The following is a 21,623-nucleotide window of genomic DNA, read 5'->3' as shown; positions in this document are numbered from 1 at the left end:
TTAGAGAAAAATTTCACTTGGAGCAACTGTGTGCAGTCACTGTGAGTGCAGTGTACAATGTTAAAAAAGGGAACCGTTCTAAATGTGGAAGGGAGGAAAAATCTGACTTGTTAAAGTTATTAGTGGTTTTTAGTACCAAATGGGAATCAAGCTTTAAAGAGTTTGTTTCCACTAGCTGAAAATTTTGTACATTTTGCCAAAAAATTTAGCATGGTTTGGATTCTTGTTATTTTTCTAGTGTTACATGGCTGCTTTAAGCATATGGAGTTGCTGGTCCGAACAAGAAGTTGGCACATTCCACTATTCAACGTGGCTTCAATTCTTTCCGTTTTTCAGGTGTTACTTGGGTACTTAGAGCGTATGGATTTCCTAAACGTATGTAAAGTTTTGATTCTCGTTTATGATACATTGTCGTTCCCAAGTTGCAGTTGGTAATGTTTCTAAGTTTGTAAGAGATTTTTCAATCAAAATTTTATTTGTTGTCAACATTTCTAATTATGTTCTTCCTAAAAATGAATTTCTGTCTGCAGAAACCGATCATTCAGTATATCAACTTGCTGCTTCATCCACAAAAAATGCTAAACGATAATACGAGGCAGCTGCATGGCAGTTTTGAATATCATATGATTTTTACAATGTTTTATTGAATTTTTAATTTCAGGGAATTTGATTGGTAGTCTTGAAGGTCATGGATTTACCAACAAACATTGGCTCATAGTCCTGCCAATAGAGATTTTATCTCGTTTGAGAGGAAGAGAGTTTTGGAGAAAAGTTGCATTAAAAAGTAAGTTTCTCAGTTAAATCGCAACATTAATTGTAGTTTTGAACATTTTTAGGAAAATTCAAAATACATCAGTGACACAATAAAATTGTAGTGAGCCTGTGGGAACATAAAATATTCGCAATTTAATATCATTTATATTGGTTTGTTAGTTTAATATGACAAAACAGAACATACGTGAGTGTCTACACTGTAGTGACAAAGCAGAACATACGTAAGTGTCTACACTGTAGTGACAAAACAGAACATACGTGAGTGTCTACACTGTAGTGACAAAGCAGAACATACGTAAGTGTCTACACTGTAATGACAAAACAGAACATACGTGAGTGTCTACACTGTAGTGACAAAACAGAACATACGTGAGTGTCTACACTGTAGTGACAAAACAGAACATACGTGAGTGTCTACACTGTAGTGACAAAACAGAACATACGTGAGTGTCTACACTGTAGTGACAAAGCACATGAAATACCAAAAAAACTGTAAAGTTTTTGAAACGTGAAGAAAGCGTCATATTTTTTAGCAAGTTGCTATGCCACAATTGTTTAAATTTGATCAGTTGTGTTTTAATTGTTGCTATATATTGTATTTACTCATACTTTTCTCTAAAATTAATGTTTTATCGCTATAATAATCATATAAGAGTCGTAGTTGACATCAAAAAGTGCATTTTTAATTTTCTACCTTTGTAAGAGTTCTAAATTTGTATTTTTGTGGTTTGTGTCACGGTGTGGTTTATGTTGTGAAATATTACTACTTAGAAGAGGACACTGGAACAGACTATGTCTATTTGATACTAGACCTATGTGAAGAATCGTTGGAGAGTTTTGTGGAATCTTCTACATTGCAAGATCTTCAAAAATCTCTTCCCGAAATTCTCAGACAAATGTTAAAAGGATTAGCTGATCTTCACTGCGACCCACGTCCTATTCTTCATCGGGATTTAAAGCCTTCCAATGTTCTCCGAGACGCACATAGTAAATTTCTGATTGCTGACTTTGGTATAAGTCGAGAATTGAAGGGTGGCCTTAAGACATATCATACTAGCTCCAAAAAGGGAACTCAGGATTGGATTGCTCCTGAATCATATTGTAAAGATGAAGATTCAGTTGATAAAGCACGTTACAAAAAAGAGTCAGATGTAATGGTAGGTGTAGAAATGTATCCTTTAGTAAATGACACATAAATTAAATTCTCGACAATTTATTCACGCTATTCTGTTTGATCGATTTAGAACGCAGGAATGTTGGCTTATTATGTTGCAACAAAAGGGAAGCATCCTTTTGGGACTGAAGACTGTAGACTACAAAACTTGTTACATGGAAATCATGTTGGCTTGGACGAAATAAAGGATGATGCTTTCCTAGACCTTTTGTTATGGATGCTACAACTAAAACCAGAAGACAGGCCATCAGCCAACGAGGCGTTAAAACATCCTTATCTACAATCCGATAAGGAGAAGTTTGACATGCTGTGTAATGTTGGGAACCAACCAGAGATAAAACCATCGAAAGGTCAAAATTCGCATGTTCGTAAACAGTTGGATTGTCATTCGAAATGGATGGAGCTTATCGACGATGAAGTATTAGAAGATTTCAAAACCTTTAAAACAAATGGCAAAAAGAAAACTTTGACTTACAAGCCTACATGGGCAAGTTGTTTAAGATTCATTAGAAACGTGAATGAGCATTGGAAAGATAAGCCTCGTCAACATCTATCGCCATATGTTAAAGAAGGAAACTATAAAAAGTATTTTTTGCGACATTTTCCCGATCTTCCTCTTCGTTTGCATAAAATCATAAGGTCAACTGACTGGAAAACAAGAACTGATCACGAGGAACATTTCACCTGTAAGCCATTAACAGAATTTTCCTTTTTCAAAGACATTACTGAAATAGGCTTCCATTATGATATATATATCCCCGATTTAATTTTGATGCTCACTCAATCTTTTACGGTAAATTAACAAATTTGGCAATAAAAAAATTGTTTTCTTACTCTGCCAACTCTCTTTTTTGGTTGTATTTTTATTCAGCGTGTTTTGAACACTCTATAATGTTTTCTCTCTCGACTTTCTACACTTTAAGCTGTACATAATAGGGACAATACCGTTGTGAACATTTTTTAGATACTGAACATCATGTGGAAATTGAAGAAGTTAGTGGAAAGAAAAGCAAAGACGTCATGGACAATCTTCATCTTGACGGTAAATAAAGTTACAACAAACTAATGCTCACTGGAAGTTAGTCACTCTCAAAATATAACTCTTGTGTACGACTTAGCACTTATTATTTTAGGAATTGGTAAAATGATGTAAATTGATGAGTATCCACTTTGTAACAGTAAATAAAAGTCGATTATTCTAATAAGAAGGGTTGCTGTTTTTCTCTAATACACACACGTCTGGCCTCACTTACGCGATCCCTCTGATGAACGCCCCTTCCAAATGTGGTTTCTATTAGAGTAATTTCATGAAAATAAGAAAATAGAAAATATTCAACAATCCTATCGATAAATATGCAAATGTTTATTTGGAGAATTTTATATGGTGCCTTTTTGATGTCAATGTAGTCATTTTATTCTTTATACTAGCAAGAGTCGTTTTAGTTAGTCCTGTTTTTACGAGCTTCGTGCAAAGGTCTGAATGTAAGAGTGAGTAGCAATCTTGGTTTTTACGAGCTTCGTGCTAAAGTCTGAATGTAAGAGTGAGTAGCAATCTTGGAGGTCTGGGGGTGTATTGACTAATCATAACATTCTGCATGATAAATGTATAGCGTTTTTCAGTTTTTTCGATTGACTTTCATTCGTTATGAAGGTTGAATTACTTTTTAAGATATAGAAAACAATCAAAACATGTCGTAGGGTAAGCAATAGGCAAAAGTTAAAACTTGCCAAAAAAAGTTAAGATTTTTTGTTTATGTCTAAGCGACAAACAAATGATGATTTATCCTTCTTTCGAATAACATTTTTCTTGATAAAATCAATAAAAGCTATATTGTTGAATTCAACTTAAACCTAGAACCCTTCATTTGCAACTGTTGCACTTTGTATTTTTTTGTAGTGAAATTGATTTTATTACGGTCTGGTACCAATGATAGTGGTTGAAACATTTCTGCTTGTAATTGCATTAATTCAGATGCTAAGGTGCAAGTCGCAACTTTACATTAGTTAATGTTTATAAGCGTTCAGGAAACTGCTATATATTTGACATAAACAGTTATGTAAATTGTGTGAATAAGACATATATAACAATTAAATGTCGAAGAAGATTCCTTTAAGTGGAAGCGAAGATATTATAATGTGAAATATGAAAGTTACTTTTAAGTTCTATAAAAATATGTTGAACCACCTTTTCTTAAAACTAGAATCAAGAAGATGAAAAAAACTCATTTGTAAAGGTATCACATTTCAAAGGTATTAAATATATCAGTAGCGAGAGACAAATTTGTGTTATGAAGTTACAAGTCACGAATTTATATGTGATCAATAATATTGTCTGGGAGATTTATGATAAAATATCCTTGCTACCATCAACACAACAGTCTTTATACAGAATACATTGTAGGAATATAACCAATAGCTATTTTTTAAAGTTTCAGTAGCTAACTTTTCTACCAATCAAATTTAGTATAAATATGTTCAAATTAATCAAATACACTTTACAACATTTGTACTAGGCTATAATCAGTTAATATTCGCCGTTTTCAGTTAAGTAAGCTATATTCATGTATAAATGGTTTAATTTCTTGTTGTTCAAATTTACACTTTCCACGTGCAAAATTTACGCCTTTGAGATTTACCCACTATAGCGTTTGGAATTTAAAGTTTAATTTGTCGAGAAAATTTAACCAAGTGAAAGTGAAATTTGTTCGAGTTAGCAAGGAATTCGAGTCAACTGAGTCCGAGTTAACTGGAGTAGATTAATATATGTGCAGCAATGTCTGTTGATTTCAAAGAGAATAAGTTTTTTTCATGCATCATGTGTAATGTACTAGCAAATAACAAATCCAGCAGGAATTGACTTCGAGTTAGTGGAATTAAGGTTCGAGTTGAAGGAGCCAGTTGGAGTTCTCGTGGCTCTACTGTAGTACTGATTGTTGTATATCATTTGAGGAAACGTCTGAATCAATAAAGGTACTTATCTGTGTGATGGAAATGTTGTTGTTTTTGCAAATTCTTATTTTAAAATTTTTTGCATTTTTCTACGATCAACGTTCACGAGAATATTACAAAGAATAAAGACACTGCTAGCTCATCGTGGGCTCTTAATGACAGCGGTATCTGTTTCAAACATAAGTAGCAATCAGGAGATAAAACATGGCAGGTGAAGGAACGAGAAAATGAAATATATTCGCTTGTGTTTCAATCATTGGTTTCGATGCATGGCCTACATTTCCGGTGAGTCATGCTTTGTAAAACTAACTTTAAAGTTGTGTTTCCTCAAATGTGCAGATAATTTACAGGCTTGTGCTTATTTACGTTTTACATTTTAACCTTTGCAAAATTTCTCAAGTCTATCCCCCAAAGATTATTTCCAGCTGTGATCTTTTGAAATTTTTTCATTTTTTGAACAAATATGTATGCGTCAAAGTACATATCATTTGTATTATTTTCATGGTTCTATCAGACGTAAACTAAACGGCAAAGAAGTCAAATTTGATAATCAGGATGAGATAATCATTAGCAAAGTTTGCAGATCTATTTTTGTTGTATTCCTGTCATGTTTAAAGAATGGTATGCTTATAAAACTCTAGATTGAATTTGGGAGTTATTTCAATGCATATAATAGCATGTTGGGAAATTTCATTGCGTCAGACGTTTGATTCTATCGCTAAAATCATGTCTATAATTATCTTCGTTATTTATCTCGACACGAATAAATCTTCAAATTATATTTTTAACAATACTTACTGATTTTTCACTCATCAAGAAGAAAGTATAGAAACAATATTCAACTATGCAGACTAAGACAATTGTTTTGAAATTTGTGTTTACATATAGCTGCGTTTTTACATATAAGTAGAGTTAATTAATTTATAGATGGTAGGAGAACGGAGAGAGTTTTATAGATTAGCGTATGTTGCTGTCTATGACGAAAGGTATTAATTAAATGGCTGGAAGTGACACTGATCGAGCTACTGACAATTGTCCTATGTCGTGCACTTTATTAAATCATAGATCATCCGGATTTGCCAGCAATTACAAAATATGTACCTGACAAGTTTAGCTCTTTTACAGAATGCCAATTTTATCATTGCGTGGAAATACTGTAGGGGAGGATCGAGGATGCTGTTGTAAAGTATGTGTTTAAATTAGTCCCGCATGACAAAGTAAATTGCGTTTATTCGACGTTATATTTTTATGATTTACAACTCTAAAGTTATTTGATACAGTTATGCATCTTTAAAATATTATCAATGCAGTTTTCAACATGCAGTTGTGATTTTATTTCAACTGCTTCTTTCTTAAAACGAGATCTGGAAAGGCCAGGTTATCTTTGGATGCCAATAGTTGCGGAACTGATTGCTTTATATTGAGTAGAAAATACATACTGTCTTGCTCTTGTTAGACATTGATTTTATCAAAACTGTGCAAGTGTTGAAGACTGCCAATGATAAATTTCAATTTCAAATTTAAAAAATAAACTTAGTCGAAAACTCAAAGTTACTGGTTTGTTAAATATGCCAAGTATACCCGAAGAGAATTTATAAAATCATTTATTCCCCTTATTATTATTCAGTTATGTATGTTTTTGTCTTACATTATTTAATGCGGTATAATCAAATTTTTTTCCCACTTTTGAAAATTCCAAATCGAGCTTTTGTTATTTCACTATGTGTATATTGCAAGTAACTTGTTGTCCTAAAGAGCTAAAACGATAATGTGAAGAAAATCCAATCCAAATAACAATATAAATCAATTTGACGAATTTCGAACTTTATCCAACATTGTCCAACATCATCAACATTTCTTTACATTTTATTGTATTGTATTACTGAATATAACAGACTATTTTCTTGTCCTTCATAAAATATATTTCATGTGCGTATGACGTTTTAAATTGATCTTTCAACAAATTTATCTTATCTCACCCTGCCAAGAATCTCTACCTCCAGCTGTGATCATTTGTAGTTGTTTGTATTGTTAACATCATTTTAATCTACGACTAAATGCAAAACAGGTATTCGACATTCTTTGATCTGAAGAGAATGAAACTGGCAAAGAAGTCAAAGGTTGCAAGTTGTTCTCAACACTAAAAGATCGTCATATTTGTGGTAAGTTTTCCTTGTGGAATGCGCTTTTTTAAATTTGGGTGTGTTGTGAATAGGATTGGTGTTAATTTGATTAAAGTCTGTTGTTATATTTTGGTCTCGTTGGTAGCGATATTTTTTCGCAATCTATTTGTTTACGAAGTGAAATATAAATTTTTAAGATTGATTTAAAAGCGATTTAAATTGGTGATCGAATAGGCAAAGTGTATTCACATGAAAGTTATCGTAGCAAGAGTGAATTTTCCGTTCCAGACGAAGCAAAGTTTGAAGAAAATAATCCAATTTTAGGCTCAACATATTTTTCGCAATCTATTTGTTTACGAAGTGAAATGTAAATTTTAAATTGATTTAAAAGCGATTTAAATTGGTGATCGAATAGGCAAAGTGTATTCACATGAAAGTTATCGTAGCAAGAGTGAATTTTCCGTTCCAGACGAAGCAAAGTTTGAAGAAAATAATCCAATTTTAGGCTCAACATATTTTTTCGCAATCTATTTGTTTACGAAGTGAAATGTAAATTTTTAAGATTGATTTAAAAGCGATTTAAATTTGTGATCGAATAGGCAAAGTGTATTCACATGAAAGTTATCGTAGCAAGAGTGAATTTTCCGTTCCAGACGAAGCAAAGTTTGAAGAAAATAATCCAATTTTAGGCTCAACATATTTTTTCGCAATCTATTTGTTTACGAAGTGAAATGTAAATTTTCAAATATGATTTAAAAGCAATGTAAATTGTTCTACGAGAAAGCAAAGTGTGTTCAGATAAAAGTTGTCATGGAAAGAATGAATTTTACTATACAGATGAAGCGAAGTTTGTAGAAAACAATCCAATTTTAGTCTCAACATCAAGTTGCATCGGGCCATCGGCCATTTTACAACCGAATTACTTAGCCTTTAATTGTTAGGTTTTGTGATGTAGCCATCTACCTTCTTTAGTATATATTGACTTACACCAACAAATAGAGATATTACAGATAACTGTTATGATCACATTTAATGTTTCAACGTCAATGTCTGTTGTCTATGATCTATCTTACAATGGTTGAACTACTTCCATTTATACAAGATATTACGTATGGATATATTTGTTTCTTTACTAAATATGGTTAATTTACAATCAACGGAAAGGTATTAGGAACTATAAAAAATATTGTCATTATTGCACATAAGTATCTCTTAAAATAATCATTTAGTTAGTTACACTTGACTTAATTATTTACTAATGACAGGAAGAATATGAGAGCATATCTTAACATTAATAACCGAGCTCGAGGTCTTTACGAAGAAATAACGGCCGAGGTGTTTTTGTACAGACCGAGCCCGTAGGGCGAGATTTGTACAAAAACACCTCGGTCCGTTATTTCTCCGTAAAGACCGAGAAAGCGAGGTTATTAAGAGGATTATTAGATGGCATTATTTGACATGAAACGAAGCTTGCTCTCTTTCTCGTCCTTGCTGTTTTTTTACGGGTTGATTTTCACTTTTCTAGTTTTCGTCCATAAAAAATAAACTTGTTTCAAATTGTATCGTCTTGATAGTTTAACTGTTTTCCAAGTGTTTTTCCTTCGAATCAAATTCGAAAATGGTTTTTCGTTTCGTTGATTTTGCCTTTTCCTGTTTGCTTTAACAATAAACATGCCTGAACATGACTTTCTCTTTTTAACGATTGAGTTAAAAAAATCTCTTGCTATAGTTGCTATTCACGTTTTTACTGTACAGTAGATTGAACAAAGAATGTCTCGCCGGCGTTTTTGTTTTTGAGACTCTGTGGAGTGCGTTTTAAATCCATTGGAGATTGAGTTATCACGAAACTTACCTGTCGGGATAAAATTGTAGTTTGTGAATTTTTTCCGTTACCTCTACATTCACGCTCTGCTTACACGCATATATTGTTTTCAATTGTATTGTTTAAGTTATTTATGTCGTTTTTAGCTCAAGGCTTTCCATCGAATAAAGTTTTCTGTTCATATGTAACTATCAATAGTCGGATTTAATACACAGGCAGATCTTTTGATTACGAGAACAAATCCGCCATATACAGCACACAACCAGTCGCTATGACTTTCTTGGAAGAGGGAAATTGTAGTATGAATAATGGTGATTATGAAATGGCAATTGAACACTACGAAAGATGTTTGAATGTTGCGAACGAGAATAGCCTCAAAATGATGGCATATTTTAGTCTTGGTAACGCTTATACCCTCTCTAATAAACTGGAGGAAGGGATGAACCGTTTTAATCTTTGTTTAAATCTTTCTTCCAAAGAAGAAACAAAATATTTTCAACATAAAGTTTATCTTGGCCTGGGAAGTGTTCATTTTACCACTACAAGATTAGAGGAAGCCATAAAGAAAGATGAAGTGGAATGTCTTTGTCATATTGCATTGGGAGGATTGAACAAGTCGCTTGGAAATTATGAGAAATCTTTGGAGCATTATAGAAAAGGATTCTCTTTTATTGATTGTGAACACCAAGAAGAAAAAATGCAACCTCCACAACGGAAAGAAAATCAACAAGGAAATCAACAAGAACAAAATAAACAGCGTGAACGACCGCGACGACCAAGAAAAGTTGGTGGTATTAACGTTGGTAAAGATTTCCTTCAACATAACTTGAAGAACTTGTCAATTGTTACTTCAGCTGGAATTGTCGGTGGAGTGTTGGCTGTTTTATGGGAATTAGCAGAATTGTTTGATAAACTTGAACAATATAGGGAAGCAGCAGAAATTTATGAAATGTATCTGGAGATTGTCACAGAAGATGAAGATATGGCAAAACAAGAGAACGCTATGGAATATCTGATACAAATATACGATGAAGATGGACGTGATTTCTTAAAGAATTATATGACAACAAGATTACAAGAATTTCGTGAAAGAAAAAAGAACCAAGGTAAAAAATGCACATGATGCAAATTTGCTAACTAACAAATACTATAAATTTAAGGTTGAAGATTGAAAATATCTCCTTTGAAATTCACGTAAAACTTGTTCGCCGTGTTCAATGTTTAGCATGAATTCAATATGGGATCGAACTCTTTTTTAACGTTTATGCAAAGTAGCTATTAACTTTTCGTTTAGTTACAAAAACTAGTCTTAGTTTTTGTATTTCCATTTTGCAAAACAATGCCCTCATTATGAGTAAAAGATCTGGGTGAGATTTTCCGTTTAAGAGCTTTTTAGAGCCATTCTTATCAGAACTCATTGCTTAAATAAGTGGTCGTAATATGTTTCTTTGTTGTTTTTGTAAGTTTTTTTTCCACAAATTGTATCTGCTATCTGAATCGTTGGTGCAATAGGGAAACTCGAGCACTGCTGCTTATTTATTATTTGACTATTCAGCTACAATATATTACTCTCTATATAAATGGAATACTTTTACTTCTATTTCAGAACAGGTTATTTATGACATAATGGTTCCTTTTAGTACTTTTAACAGATTGTACATTCGCTATCCAATTTCTCATTGTAATAGTCTATCTTTAACTACTTTTATGTATTTTATTGTTCCCATTCATTTCTAAACTTGATTTTTTCCCTTCACTTTCAGAATTGCAACTAAAAGAATGGAAATATAATGATCCATCGATAAAACACAAAGAATCGTTTTTAAAAATGATTGAGTATAGGCGTAATCCTAATGTAAAAGTTGAACTTTTAAACGATGTTCGAGTAATTTTCTCAGATGAATTTTGCATTGGTAAAGGAAGTGATGGAACCCGTGTTTATCTTGGACTGAGCACGGATGGTTATGGAAAAGCAGTGAAACGAGTTCGTCGTGATAATACTTATTTAGCACAGCATGAAGAAAAAATTTTTAATGAAATCAATGCTAAGAAGTCGGATTATGTGGTAAATTATTATTGCTCGAGACAAGATACAGGAACAGAGTATGTCCATTTGATTCTCGATCTATGTGAAGAATCGTTGGAGGATTTTGTGCTATCCAAATCAAATAGTTTGGATTACCTTCAAAACATACTTCCCAACATTCTTAAACAAATTTTAAAAGGATTAGTTGATCTTCATAGCGATCCACGTCCCATTCTTCATCGAGATTTGAAACCTTCCAATGTTCTCCGAGACACACTAGGCAAATTTTTGATAGCCGATTTTGGTATTAGTCGAATTATGAAGAATGACTCTCAGACATATGTAAGCAATGCTAATAGGGGAACTCCGCATTGGATTGCCCCTGAATCTTATATTGTTGATAAAAAAATATTTGATAAAGCGCGTTAAAAAAACAAAGTCCGATGTAATGGTGGGTATTGGGTTGTTACTATTTGCAAATTGTACCTAAATTTAATTTTTACATTTTACGTACTCTGTTATGTTTAATTTATTTTAGAATGCAGGAATGGTGGCTTACTTTGTTGCAACAAAAGGAAAACATCCTTTTGGTACTAAAGTGTGCATACTTCAAAATTTGTTGGATGGAAAACCTGTTGGCTTGGAGGAAATTAGTAATGTAGAACTAAATGATCTTCTTTCATGGATGCTACAACATAAACCCGAACTCAGGCCATCTGCAAAGGAGGCGTTAAAACACCCTTATCTACTATCTGATGAAGAAAAATTTGACATGCTCTGTGAAGTTGGAAATCAACCGGAGATACAGATACCGCATTTAGATCATCCTCTCAGCTCAGATGTCCATGAGCAGTTAAATAGTCTCAACTATAGTCTCATTCTTGTATTTAATGATCATTTCAACAAGAAACTCGACGACCCTGCATGGTTAGGATGCTTAAGATTCATACAAAACGTTGATCAGCATTGGCATGATGAGTATCGTACAAAACTGTCACCATATATCAAGGAAGACAACTATAAAGAGTATTTTGTACGGGTTTTACCAAAGCTTCCTCTTCTGGTGCACAGAATCATGAGGTTAAATGAATGGATCTTAAGATCTTATATGGAAAAATGTGTTCCTAGTAAGTTACAGCCATAGAAATAATTCTTCAGTTTTAAAGATATTGCTAAATTATATGCATTTTTCCTTGGTAACGTCGAAACATAATAGGGTTTTTTACTTGTTTGCAAAAGCAATTTTTTCTCGGGAATCGTAAAAACACTCTCTTTCCTTATAAGTTCTTTGCATTGTTTGTCCGGAGCACTTGTAGCGCTTCTGTTTCTCCGGTTCAAAGAATGCAAAGTATAGCATATGCGGGTGAGAAATCTATTTAGGTTTTTTTATGCAATTGATTTATGTAAATAGTAAATCATTCCTTGATTCATGTGCAATTTTGTCAAGCACGTGATCTTGCGCGTGACAAACATTTCACACGAATATAACATCCAGTTTAAGTAATAAATGAAGACGAATGATCAAAAAAAAAGAAAAGCTTGATTCAACGTATGAGAAGGAAAGGCTATTTCTAGCTATACTTATACACAAAAGAAGTTTTGACTGACTCTAACTTTTGATGACTTTCTAAAAACTGTGCTCTAACTATCGTGATTACGAAAAATGATCTCAAGTATCAAGTTTAGAGCTATCAATGATCCATTTTTAATCAAACTGCTGCCGCACGTTCCTATAACTTTTCCTTGATAAGAAACTACCCATTTTGATGTCAGATAAGAATACATTACTCAAATTGTTCACCAAATGAATACCTTCACACGTAAAAATTGATTAAAACATTAAGATCGAAAACATATTTCCACTTTAACAAAGAAGAACTTATGAATGACTCTAAATTTGAACTACATCTCAAAAACTACATCCTATTTGTTTCTTGATTGCATTGGCATGAAACTCTCAGTAACTAGTGTAAGAATTGTGACTAGTTTATACTGTATTTCGATATTGAGCACTTTTCATTCGCAATAATTTTACACGAAATTTAACTAGCTATTACTCTTTTTAGATACCATGAAGCCAGCAGATCTAAAGGTGCTCAAAATGAATGTCAGAGACAGCTTAAAAGATCTTAATTTCAAAGAAAATAGTTTCATTCTGATAGCGAACAAAGTTTCTCAAGAGTACAGAGGCTCAAATATTTTGGCATTTTTAAAGAAGATACCTTGGATCGCAGTACTCGATTTGTTTGACTTAAAAACAGAAGAAGATGGCCTTTATTATATTGCAAATGAAACAAATGACCGTGCTAGACCAATAAAAAAAGATTTAAGCGACTTCAGTGATTCGAAAAAAAATGAAGAGCTCTTAAAAGTCGATACCGCTTGGATTACTCGTTGTAAAGAGTTACACGAGGAAAACTGGACAAAATGTTCGAAAGACTTGGTTTATAAAGCGTTAACAGCCTTTTGTGACTGCCCTACGGGTCATCCACATTGTGTTTTTTTGATAATGGGTGACACCAATTTGAAAGAAATGGCTTCTATTATCGAGGCATCGTTCAGCATTATTCATGCAAACGACACTCATAAGCATATCAGTGTCATACCAGAGAAAAAAGAAATTAGAGAAAAGTTGATAAAACTTTTAGATGATGACATTAATAAGGAGATAAAACCTTCATGCTCTGGTTTCGGAATTCCAATGAATCTTCTTAAAACTGTGGTTTTAGAGCTACTTGGAGCAGACGAACTCGAAGAGCCTGACACAACTGTGGAGCTACCCTACATTCATGGTCATCATTGTCTTGTGCTCAATAAAAGGATTCAGTCGCTTACAGATTTGGAAATTTATCTACCACAGCCTAGACTAAGTGATAATTTAGAAGATATGAAAAAGGCAAAAGAAAATTTCTACAAAGGTAATGCTATCAGTCAAATGAATCTCTTTAATGAGGATGCAATTATTCGAACTCTGGAAACCAATCTGAGCAGTTGTGTTGAAGAAAGGTTGCAAAAATTGTCATCTCTTCATGAAAGTGAGGTTTTTATCGATACAGTGACTTTGAAATATGAATCGGGCTCAGGAGCAACAACTCTTGGAAGGCAGATTTTATGGCAGAAAAGAGAAACTTACAGATGTGCTGTTGTGAAAAAGATAACTGATACAACAGACTATCAAATCAATCAGTTGCACAAATTTCTATATGAAACTTCTGACTTTGATCCTTTTCAAATTCCACCGGTTTTAGTGCTCGTTGACAACTTTCCTGAACAACGAGTGCACTCCTTAATCGAAAAACTGATAAAAAGTAAAACCAAATGTCTTCTTCTAAATACGGTACCAGTCGGCAGGCAAACAAATACTGAAGCAACTAGTAGAAGTAATTTAACCCTAGGAAAACTGGATGATAGTGAAAGAGGTCTTGTGCATGAGGCTCTTAATACCTTGGAAAATGAGGACATAACAAAGGCAGTCAAAGTTCTAAGCCGCGAAGGAAGATTTGTGTGGCTTGGGTTGGAGCTTTTTGGACGCGAATATGCTGACATAAAAGGTCGTTTGGCAAAACACATTGATGAAGTTCTATCGTCAATGGATCAACTGAATGATGCGTATCGGATGATTTTACATTTCTGCTGTTTGTTAGACTACTACAACAAACGCCGATCTTTGTTCCCTCAGCCATGCGTCGAAAACATTCTTTGTCTGAAAAGTACAGAGGAAGCAATTCATGACCAGTTTGGTGGGCTCTTATTGTGTGATACTAATAAATTAGTGGGATACGTGGTTGGCGACCAGCCCATTCGCTAGTAGGAGAGGTTGTCCGTGAAAAAATTGATCTGGTTGACACTGCAAAAAAGTTAATTGAGCAAATAAAGAATGAAAGCTCATATGTAAACAAATATTTGACGGAAGACATCATAACTGTTTTTCTACAGCGCGAGAAAATTGCTGAAGGTCTATCTGATGATAATGACAGTGATAACAGTGAAGATGAGCTAGTCGGCACATTACAACTAAGGAAAAGATACTCGCACCTAATATTGGACGTGCTATCATGCAAAGAGGTAAAGAACATACGGAATGCACTGGATCTTTTGATCACGTTAAATGAAAAAGTTGAAACCACTCAGCATAAAGCACACACTCTTCAACAGGTTGCCAGAATGTTTGCCTACGAAATTGGAATGAATCAAAATGCTGAAGAGCTTTTTCCCATTATAGAACGTTTGAATGAGATAGTTAAATCGCATGTGCCTTCATCTGACTCTTTAGGAAATGGGTTTGATATTGCTCACAGAGTAATCGATGAATCAATAAAACTGCAACCGTCACATCTCCATCATGTTGTAACGAAAGCAACATTTTACAGAAGCCAACTTAAATATCTTCTCGAACAAGTCGAAAAGAAATCGTTAGAAATTGAAAACTTAAAATTCCTGATCGAGGATGCAATAAATACAACAAGAAAAGGAATTGATTTGTTTGACGGTGCATTACAAACAAATTGTCGCGACAGCTATTTACATGCCATGATAGGAAAAGTTCACACAATAGTCGTCGTTGTAGAGATGTTGAAGAGTTTGCCTTATTTTGCGCATCATAGTGCTGGTCCCGATGAAAGTTTTCGAGAGTACCTGACATTTCATCAGCATCCCGAACAGCTTACTGTCTTAATACACGAAAAAAACCTTAATTACTTTATTTCTCTTACAAAGAAAGCTGTTCAAAATTTCAACGAATTTTTTGAAGAAATAAAAGTTCGGCGTAAGCTTTCATTCAAAAAGCATGAACTGAAAGAATTGGAAAATGCCCAAATCCGACTAATGAAGCTGAGGACAAAGTTTTACAAAGTGACAAACCTTGATCAAACAAGGATTAAAAAGGGGTTGGTTTTGACAGAGGATATTGTTAACGACATTTTGTACCAACATCACGAAAATCCCTTCAGCTCATGGGCAAGGCTAACTCCGCAGCATGTTGAAAAAATTTATACCCTCCTTAAAGACGCAATCCCAAAAGAAACTAACTCTGATAATTCAATGCTCATGTATGTCAAAGCAGCGATTCGACAAGACATTGACATCGACACATTGTCAAATATGGTGCAATCATGGTGCAAGAGATGCCCTAAGTCATCTTGGGCACATGTCTTCAATTATATGATCCATTTTCCTATTCCAAACAATTCGCTGAAAACCGATGTTGACGTTGTGAAGACGTCAATAGTTGAATGCCGCATGAAAATCACGTTAAGAAACACAGCATCGCAAAGATCTGGGGCAGAATATCTGTTGGGGAAAGGTATCGGAGCGAGATCAATTATTCCACTGGTGAACGTTGTCAATCATAACCAAGAACCAAATGCAGACAACCGAGACATTCAGACTGAAACAAAATTTTGGCGCAGCAGAACTGTGTATGAGAAGCTAGAACGATTAGTAGGAAAGAAAGTCAAACAGGGAATTTTAACTTATCGAGGCATCGAGATTCCTTTTGATAATGAGAAGTATCCACACATCAGCTGGGATGATTTGTGGTTTTGTTTGGGATTTACCATTACTGGACCTTATGCTTATGACCCAATTGGGAAAGATACATATATGGAATTGCAAAAGCAATTTGAACAGAAGCAAAATAGTTTACAAAAAGACGACATGGCTTTCGGGAATGCATGGTCAAAACACTCCCCAACACTACATAAGATCAAAGAAACTAATGTTGCCTTGGATATGCCTACTGGTCCAGATCCAGAAGATAAAGATGATTTAGTTCCAGAATCCAGTTTTTCATCAAATATTAATCCATTCGATGATCGATTAGCAGATGTTAAAGAAAATTCACAATATATCAAAACATTCCGTACTTCAGAAGGAAATCAGCTGACTTTTCCTCCAATTAAAATATTGAAAAATGGAAGAATAAAACATGGAGCTGTTGTTCTAGGAGCTAGAAAATCTGCTGAATGTAATCGTCATACTCAATCCAACGCAAGAGACTTCCCCTCGAATTGTCCATTTGCGCATTCATGGAAGGGTGACCCTGTGAGACAAACTATTTGTGAAATTTGCACAAAAAAACAAAGAGATAAATGTTGTGACAAAATTGGACACAATGCAAAGCATTATGATCTTGGACCATATATGTTCTACAAACAATAACTTTAATGTCCCTTGCCGGAATGTGACTTGATTGAAAATGTTAAAACAAGAGGAATTTTGGACTACCATCGGGAAAATCACCAACAAGAGAAGTCGATAAAAACGACAGTTGTTGTTTAATACACAATAAGCTACTTGATATTAGCTGGCAGGCTTCATTCAATACAGCAATTGCAGCATTCCTAGATAATGTACCAGCAAGTTATAATAAAGTTGATCTGTTGAGGGTAAAGTAGAGATCTACACAAAAGTGAGAAAACATAAATTTAAAGCATATGGATACGTAATTTTGTCCTAATATAAATATTTTTTGATTGGTTCATATGTGCTGTCAAGATGCAAGCATTTTTTAAAGCTATTGACAGTTTTTTAGAAAATGTTTTTGGATGTATGTTTCAAATATTAACTTTTTATCGTGATATAGGTTAACATAATTATTCTGATAAAAAATAATCGTTAAAAGGAAGTAAATGTGCGCAAATCAAGAATTTATGAATTATTTTTATATATTCCCTCGCGTCTCAAAGAAGTATGGATGCTAAACAAGAAAAATACGATTTGGTTGATATTAAATCGTTTAACTTTTTCTAGCTTTATTAAGTTAAATGTTTGGTTTAAATCTACACGACCCCCCATGAGACCATACGAAATTCAATTGATAATGACAGAAGTGACAAACGAATTTAAACTTCCTGATTTTTTGTAAAACATATTTAGTTCTTCATGTATGCCTTTGGATTTATTGTAAACTGGATGACATGAGAAGGTAAAAGTAAAATAAAGGTACGATTAACTATAAAAATATGGAAAATGTCTGAATCAAATTCATAGAATATTCTTTCTGCTTTCAATAAACAACAGAAAGTAAAGTGTGTGTTTTCTGTGTGTTAATGTAACTTTTAACCATTGTCAGATATTGCAGTAAAAATACTTCTTCGTGATTCCTAGTGTGGAACACACGGACAGTATCCTGGGTGTATCTTTGTTTAGCGTGTGCTGACAATATCTTACAATCTTACAATACACTGAATGGTATTGTCAGCACACAATTCACGTTCGCAGAATATGATATACACAAATATACATGATTTTACCAAGTTTTCCTCATGTTGATATGGACTCGCCGACTCGAGACATTAGGGAGCTTTAGCAAGAGTACGACATCGACAACGAGTGCTCTTTAGGTTTAGGAAGAGGAATACTTACTTTTGTTAAATGGAAACACCGTTGAATAAAAATACCATCGTAAATTTGTTTACATCAACCATTTAGGGTGAGTACTGAATTGGTTTTTGTAATTTATTCTTTAGTTGGTTTTGCTCATAAAGCTTGTTATTGACGTGAAAAGTTATTTATGCTTATATGAGTGAGATGAAATAGCGAAAATGTAGTAAGATATTTTAAATTAAACATATTAAAGGATGAGATTGAGAGTCATCTACCGTCACGTGACATGGTCAATACAGTAACAAAATGACAAGAAAATCATAAAACAATAGCTGGTATCAGTAATTTTACAGTTTTTGACGTCAGGCAGATGTATCCAAGTGCATTGCAATGATTTCAGTTTCCACAATTATTTACTTGCTATCACAACATTATTGATGGTGACAGTGGTGACAGTGGGTCATATCGTATCTTAAAGATGGTGACAGTGGGTCATATCGTATCTTTCTCGTACATTTAGGGATATATTTCTGGAAAAACATTCGAGAAGTGTTTTGGGACGCTCTGTTTGTGATTATTTTTTCGAAGCTCAAGGAAAGGTGAATGAATATATGTGTAAATGTTGTTTGTGTTTGTGTTTGTTTGGTTGAGAAGGTACTTTCATGAACGGTTTTCATGTTATATTTTTCTGACAAAAATGCTCCTAAACAAATTAAATATCATATATCATATATCAACTTTTTAGTTTTATTTTTTAGGCCGAATCTCCTGAAGACATTCCTCCTGTAATTGCAACAGGATTCAGTTGTCTTATCAGTATATTTCGCCATGATCTCTTCTTTGTTTCTGTTGTTGAAATATGTAAAGGTTTGTGTTTATATTACATCATATTTGATGAATATTGTTTTAAAGGTTATTTCAATGACAATGGAAAGAGATTGATTGCCAGTATTGATTGCAAAAGTACTGCATACTGACATATATACATTGAAAGGAAGTGTTATCATTCTACAAAAGGCATACATTAGGCATTCTGAATGGTTGACCAAAATAATTTAGCCGTCTGTCATGATTATTATTATTGATAAAGTGAAAACATTCCTTTCCAGTTCCACCTTTGTTTGTGATCGAATTTCTTCATCGAGTGGTTGACTTAATCAAAGAATATTTATGTCATTTCATATGAGGTTTGTTTAAACAAGACTTATTTGTATATTTTGTAGAGAGACCAGCTGTTTCATCGATGAATGTCAATTATTTTCTGCTTTGTGTGATGTGAAGTATGATATTATATTTTTATATCCTTCAGTTATTAGAAGAGATGTTAAATAATGGATTTCCTCTTGCAACAGAATCAAATGTTCTTAAAGAGTTGATAAGACCTCCTAGTATAGTTAGAAATGTTGTTAACAAAGTCACTGGAGACAGCAAGTAAGAACCTTTTTTTATAGCAAACTTCTTAGCCATGTTTTTGTCATCATACCCTTAAGTTTGCGATAAATTTGAACAATTAGTGTATGAAAGAAAAACTGTCTTGTTTGTTTCTCAAACATTGAGATGAACATGAACCTTTTATTTGGAATATGTTTCTGAATACATTTCATGTATGTATGTGTATAGTTCAAGTTTGTCCAAAAAGATAACTATATCGTTCAAACATTATAATATTAAATCAAATGTGCTGTATGATAACTTTGTCAGGGTCATATCACTCAAAGCTTCCATATTTGATTTAGATTGAGAATGTTAACGTAACTGTTTCATTTCCTAAACAAGTTCTCAACCTTAACTTGACTACAAACGGTAAAACACTCATTTCATTACTCTTCATTGAAGTTTCCCATCAACGTTTATTGTTTGTGTTCCATGTTTTCAGTTGGTACCTATTCAATTGATCCAACAAAGAAAGAGCTTTCATGGTAGGTAGGTTCATGAAGAAATTGTAAAGGTCATTAGGTTGAGTAAAACTAACGTTACGTTAAACAATTTTAGATCGGTAAAATACAATCTCAGACACCGTCACCTTACATCAAAGGAAATGTAAGTAAAACTTGTTTTTTTTTAATTTTTGCTCGTCTCAGTTGATTTACAGACGTCTTGCTATGTTTTTGAAGAAAATATTTTCAATTTTTTTGCATGCAAAGCAAGATCTCCCTTCACAACATTTTTTGCTCACGAAGTAAAGTAAGGTCGATCTTCACAGTAACCATTCCTTGGTCACAAAGTAAGGTCGATCTTCACAGTAACCATTCCTTGGTCACAAAGTAAGGTCGATCTTGCCAGTAACCATTCCTTGGTCACAAAGTAAAGTCGATCTTCCCAGTAATCATTCCTTGGTCACAAAGTAAGGTCGATCTTCACAGTAACCATTCCTTGGTCACAAAGTAAGGTCGATCTTGCCAGTAACCATTCCTTGGTCACAAAGTAAGGTCGATCTTGCCAGTAACCATTCCTTGGTCACAAAGTAAGGTCGATCTTGCCAGTAACCATTCCTTGGTCACAAAGTAAGGTCGATCTTCACAGGTCGTTATCACTGTAGTTATATTTTTAAATTGTATTCTCTTTTCTGATAATTGGTACAATCCCCCTTCCACTTTGGTATTCACCTTTAAAGATCTGATTTCCTACCATAATTAAACAACGTGGTGATGTGAGAATCGCTCTGATCTTTTTATGAAACTGCTCTGGTTTCATTTCATCTTATGTTACTTGTCGTCAAATTCTTGCTGTATGTTTGTTTTCTGTAGTTTACTGCTTCTTATCATAATCTTTGTTAATTTTTCTTGTTTTTTTTTATGAAAAGAATTACTGTATATCTCCTTAATATTTTAATTGCTTTCCTTTTGTCTAATTTCCAATGTTTATATTTCAGATATCTTTAAAAAGCGATGTTCCACCTTCGTAAGAAACACCAACTGAATTCGTAAGTGGTTTTTTACTGAGTAACGTATATAAAACCAGTTATAATTGGATGATATACTAAAATAATTCCCAAACTAAACGTTCTATGATACAAAGTTAACATAACTTCCTTCAGACATGACATATTTATTAATACTCCTTAATCATAAACATGCAACAGCCTGCAACACTACCATCATAAATTTGTAGAAACCCGTCTCCCTTTTGCTTTCTTTCATCGGTAGCATTCTTTTTTTTAGTTAAATTTCAAAATATATTCATTTATGGCTTTGGGATTGAAAGTCGTTAGACTGGATGTACATGGAGAGGTAGGGACAGTTTGCATGGTTTGATGTGTATGTAGGGGTACACTTTACGTAATTTGATGTACACATAAGTGTACACTTTGCATGGTTTGTTGTGTATGTAAGGTACACTTTGCATGGTTTCATGTGTATGTAGGGGTACACTTTGCATAATTTGATGTACACATAAGGGTACACTTTGCATGGTTTGTTGTGTATATAG

The 21,623-nt window shown here is 33.7% G+C and overlaps 3 protein-coding genes across 18 annotated transcripts in view; all 3 read left to right on the top strand.

The window, feature by feature from the left end:
* Positions 1-21,623, top strand: part of LOC124455578 (serine/threonine-protein kinase/endoribonuclease ire-1-like) — a 261,076-nt gene that overhangs the window by 171,416 nt on the left and 68,037 nt on the right. The window lies entirely within an intron of this gene.
* Positions 1-21,623, top strand: part of LOC124455587 (AP-3 complex subunit mu-1-like) — a 91,079-nt gene that overhangs the window by 5,622 nt on the left and 63,834 nt on the right. For 8 of the 16 annotated variants that reach the window (XR_006951929.1, XR_006951926.1, XR_006951924.1 and 5 more), the window contains 5 exons: positions 239-375; positions 662-784; positions 1,546-1,931; positions 2,019-2,634; positions 2,913-3,153. Coding sequence is in view for 4 of the 16 variants with exons in the window: in XM_047006242.1 (XP_046862198.1) it covers positions 1,671-1,931; positions 2,019-2,634; positions 2,913-2,998 (963 nt within the window). In the remaining 12 variants the exon portion in view is untranslated. Of the gene's footprint in view, positions 1-238; positions 376-661; positions 785-1,545; positions 1,932-2,018; positions 2,791-2,912; positions 3,154-20,186; positions 20,235-21,066; positions 21,118-21,355; positions 21,425-21,623 lie in introns of those variants that run through there. The other 8 variants (XR_006951923.1, XR_006951927.1, XR_006951928.1 and 5 more) reach the window with 5 other exon arrangements.
* The window catches only part of LOC124455577 (serine/threonine-protein kinase/endoribonuclease IRE1-like), a 72,019-nt gene continuing 55,806 nt past the window's right edge, over positions 5,411-21,623 (top strand). Inside the window, exon 1 of the mRNA XM_047006217.1 lies at positions 5,411-5,518. The gene's annotated coding sequence lies outside the window, so the exon portion shown is untranslated. The remainder of the gene's footprint in view (positions 5,519-21,623) is intronic.

This window comes from Xenia sp. Carnegie-2017, unplaced genomic scaffold (assembly GCF_021976095.1).
Source record: "Xenia sp. Carnegie-2017 unplaced genomic scaffold, XeniaSp_v1 HiC_scaffold_4, whole genome shotgun sequence".
NCBI lineage: Eukaryota > Metazoa > Cnidaria > Anthozoa > Malacalcyonacea > Xeniidae > Xenia > Xenia sp. Carnegie-2017.
Note: the sequence above shows the minus strand (reverse complement) of the source record. Positions and strands in the feature narration are given on the sequence as shown.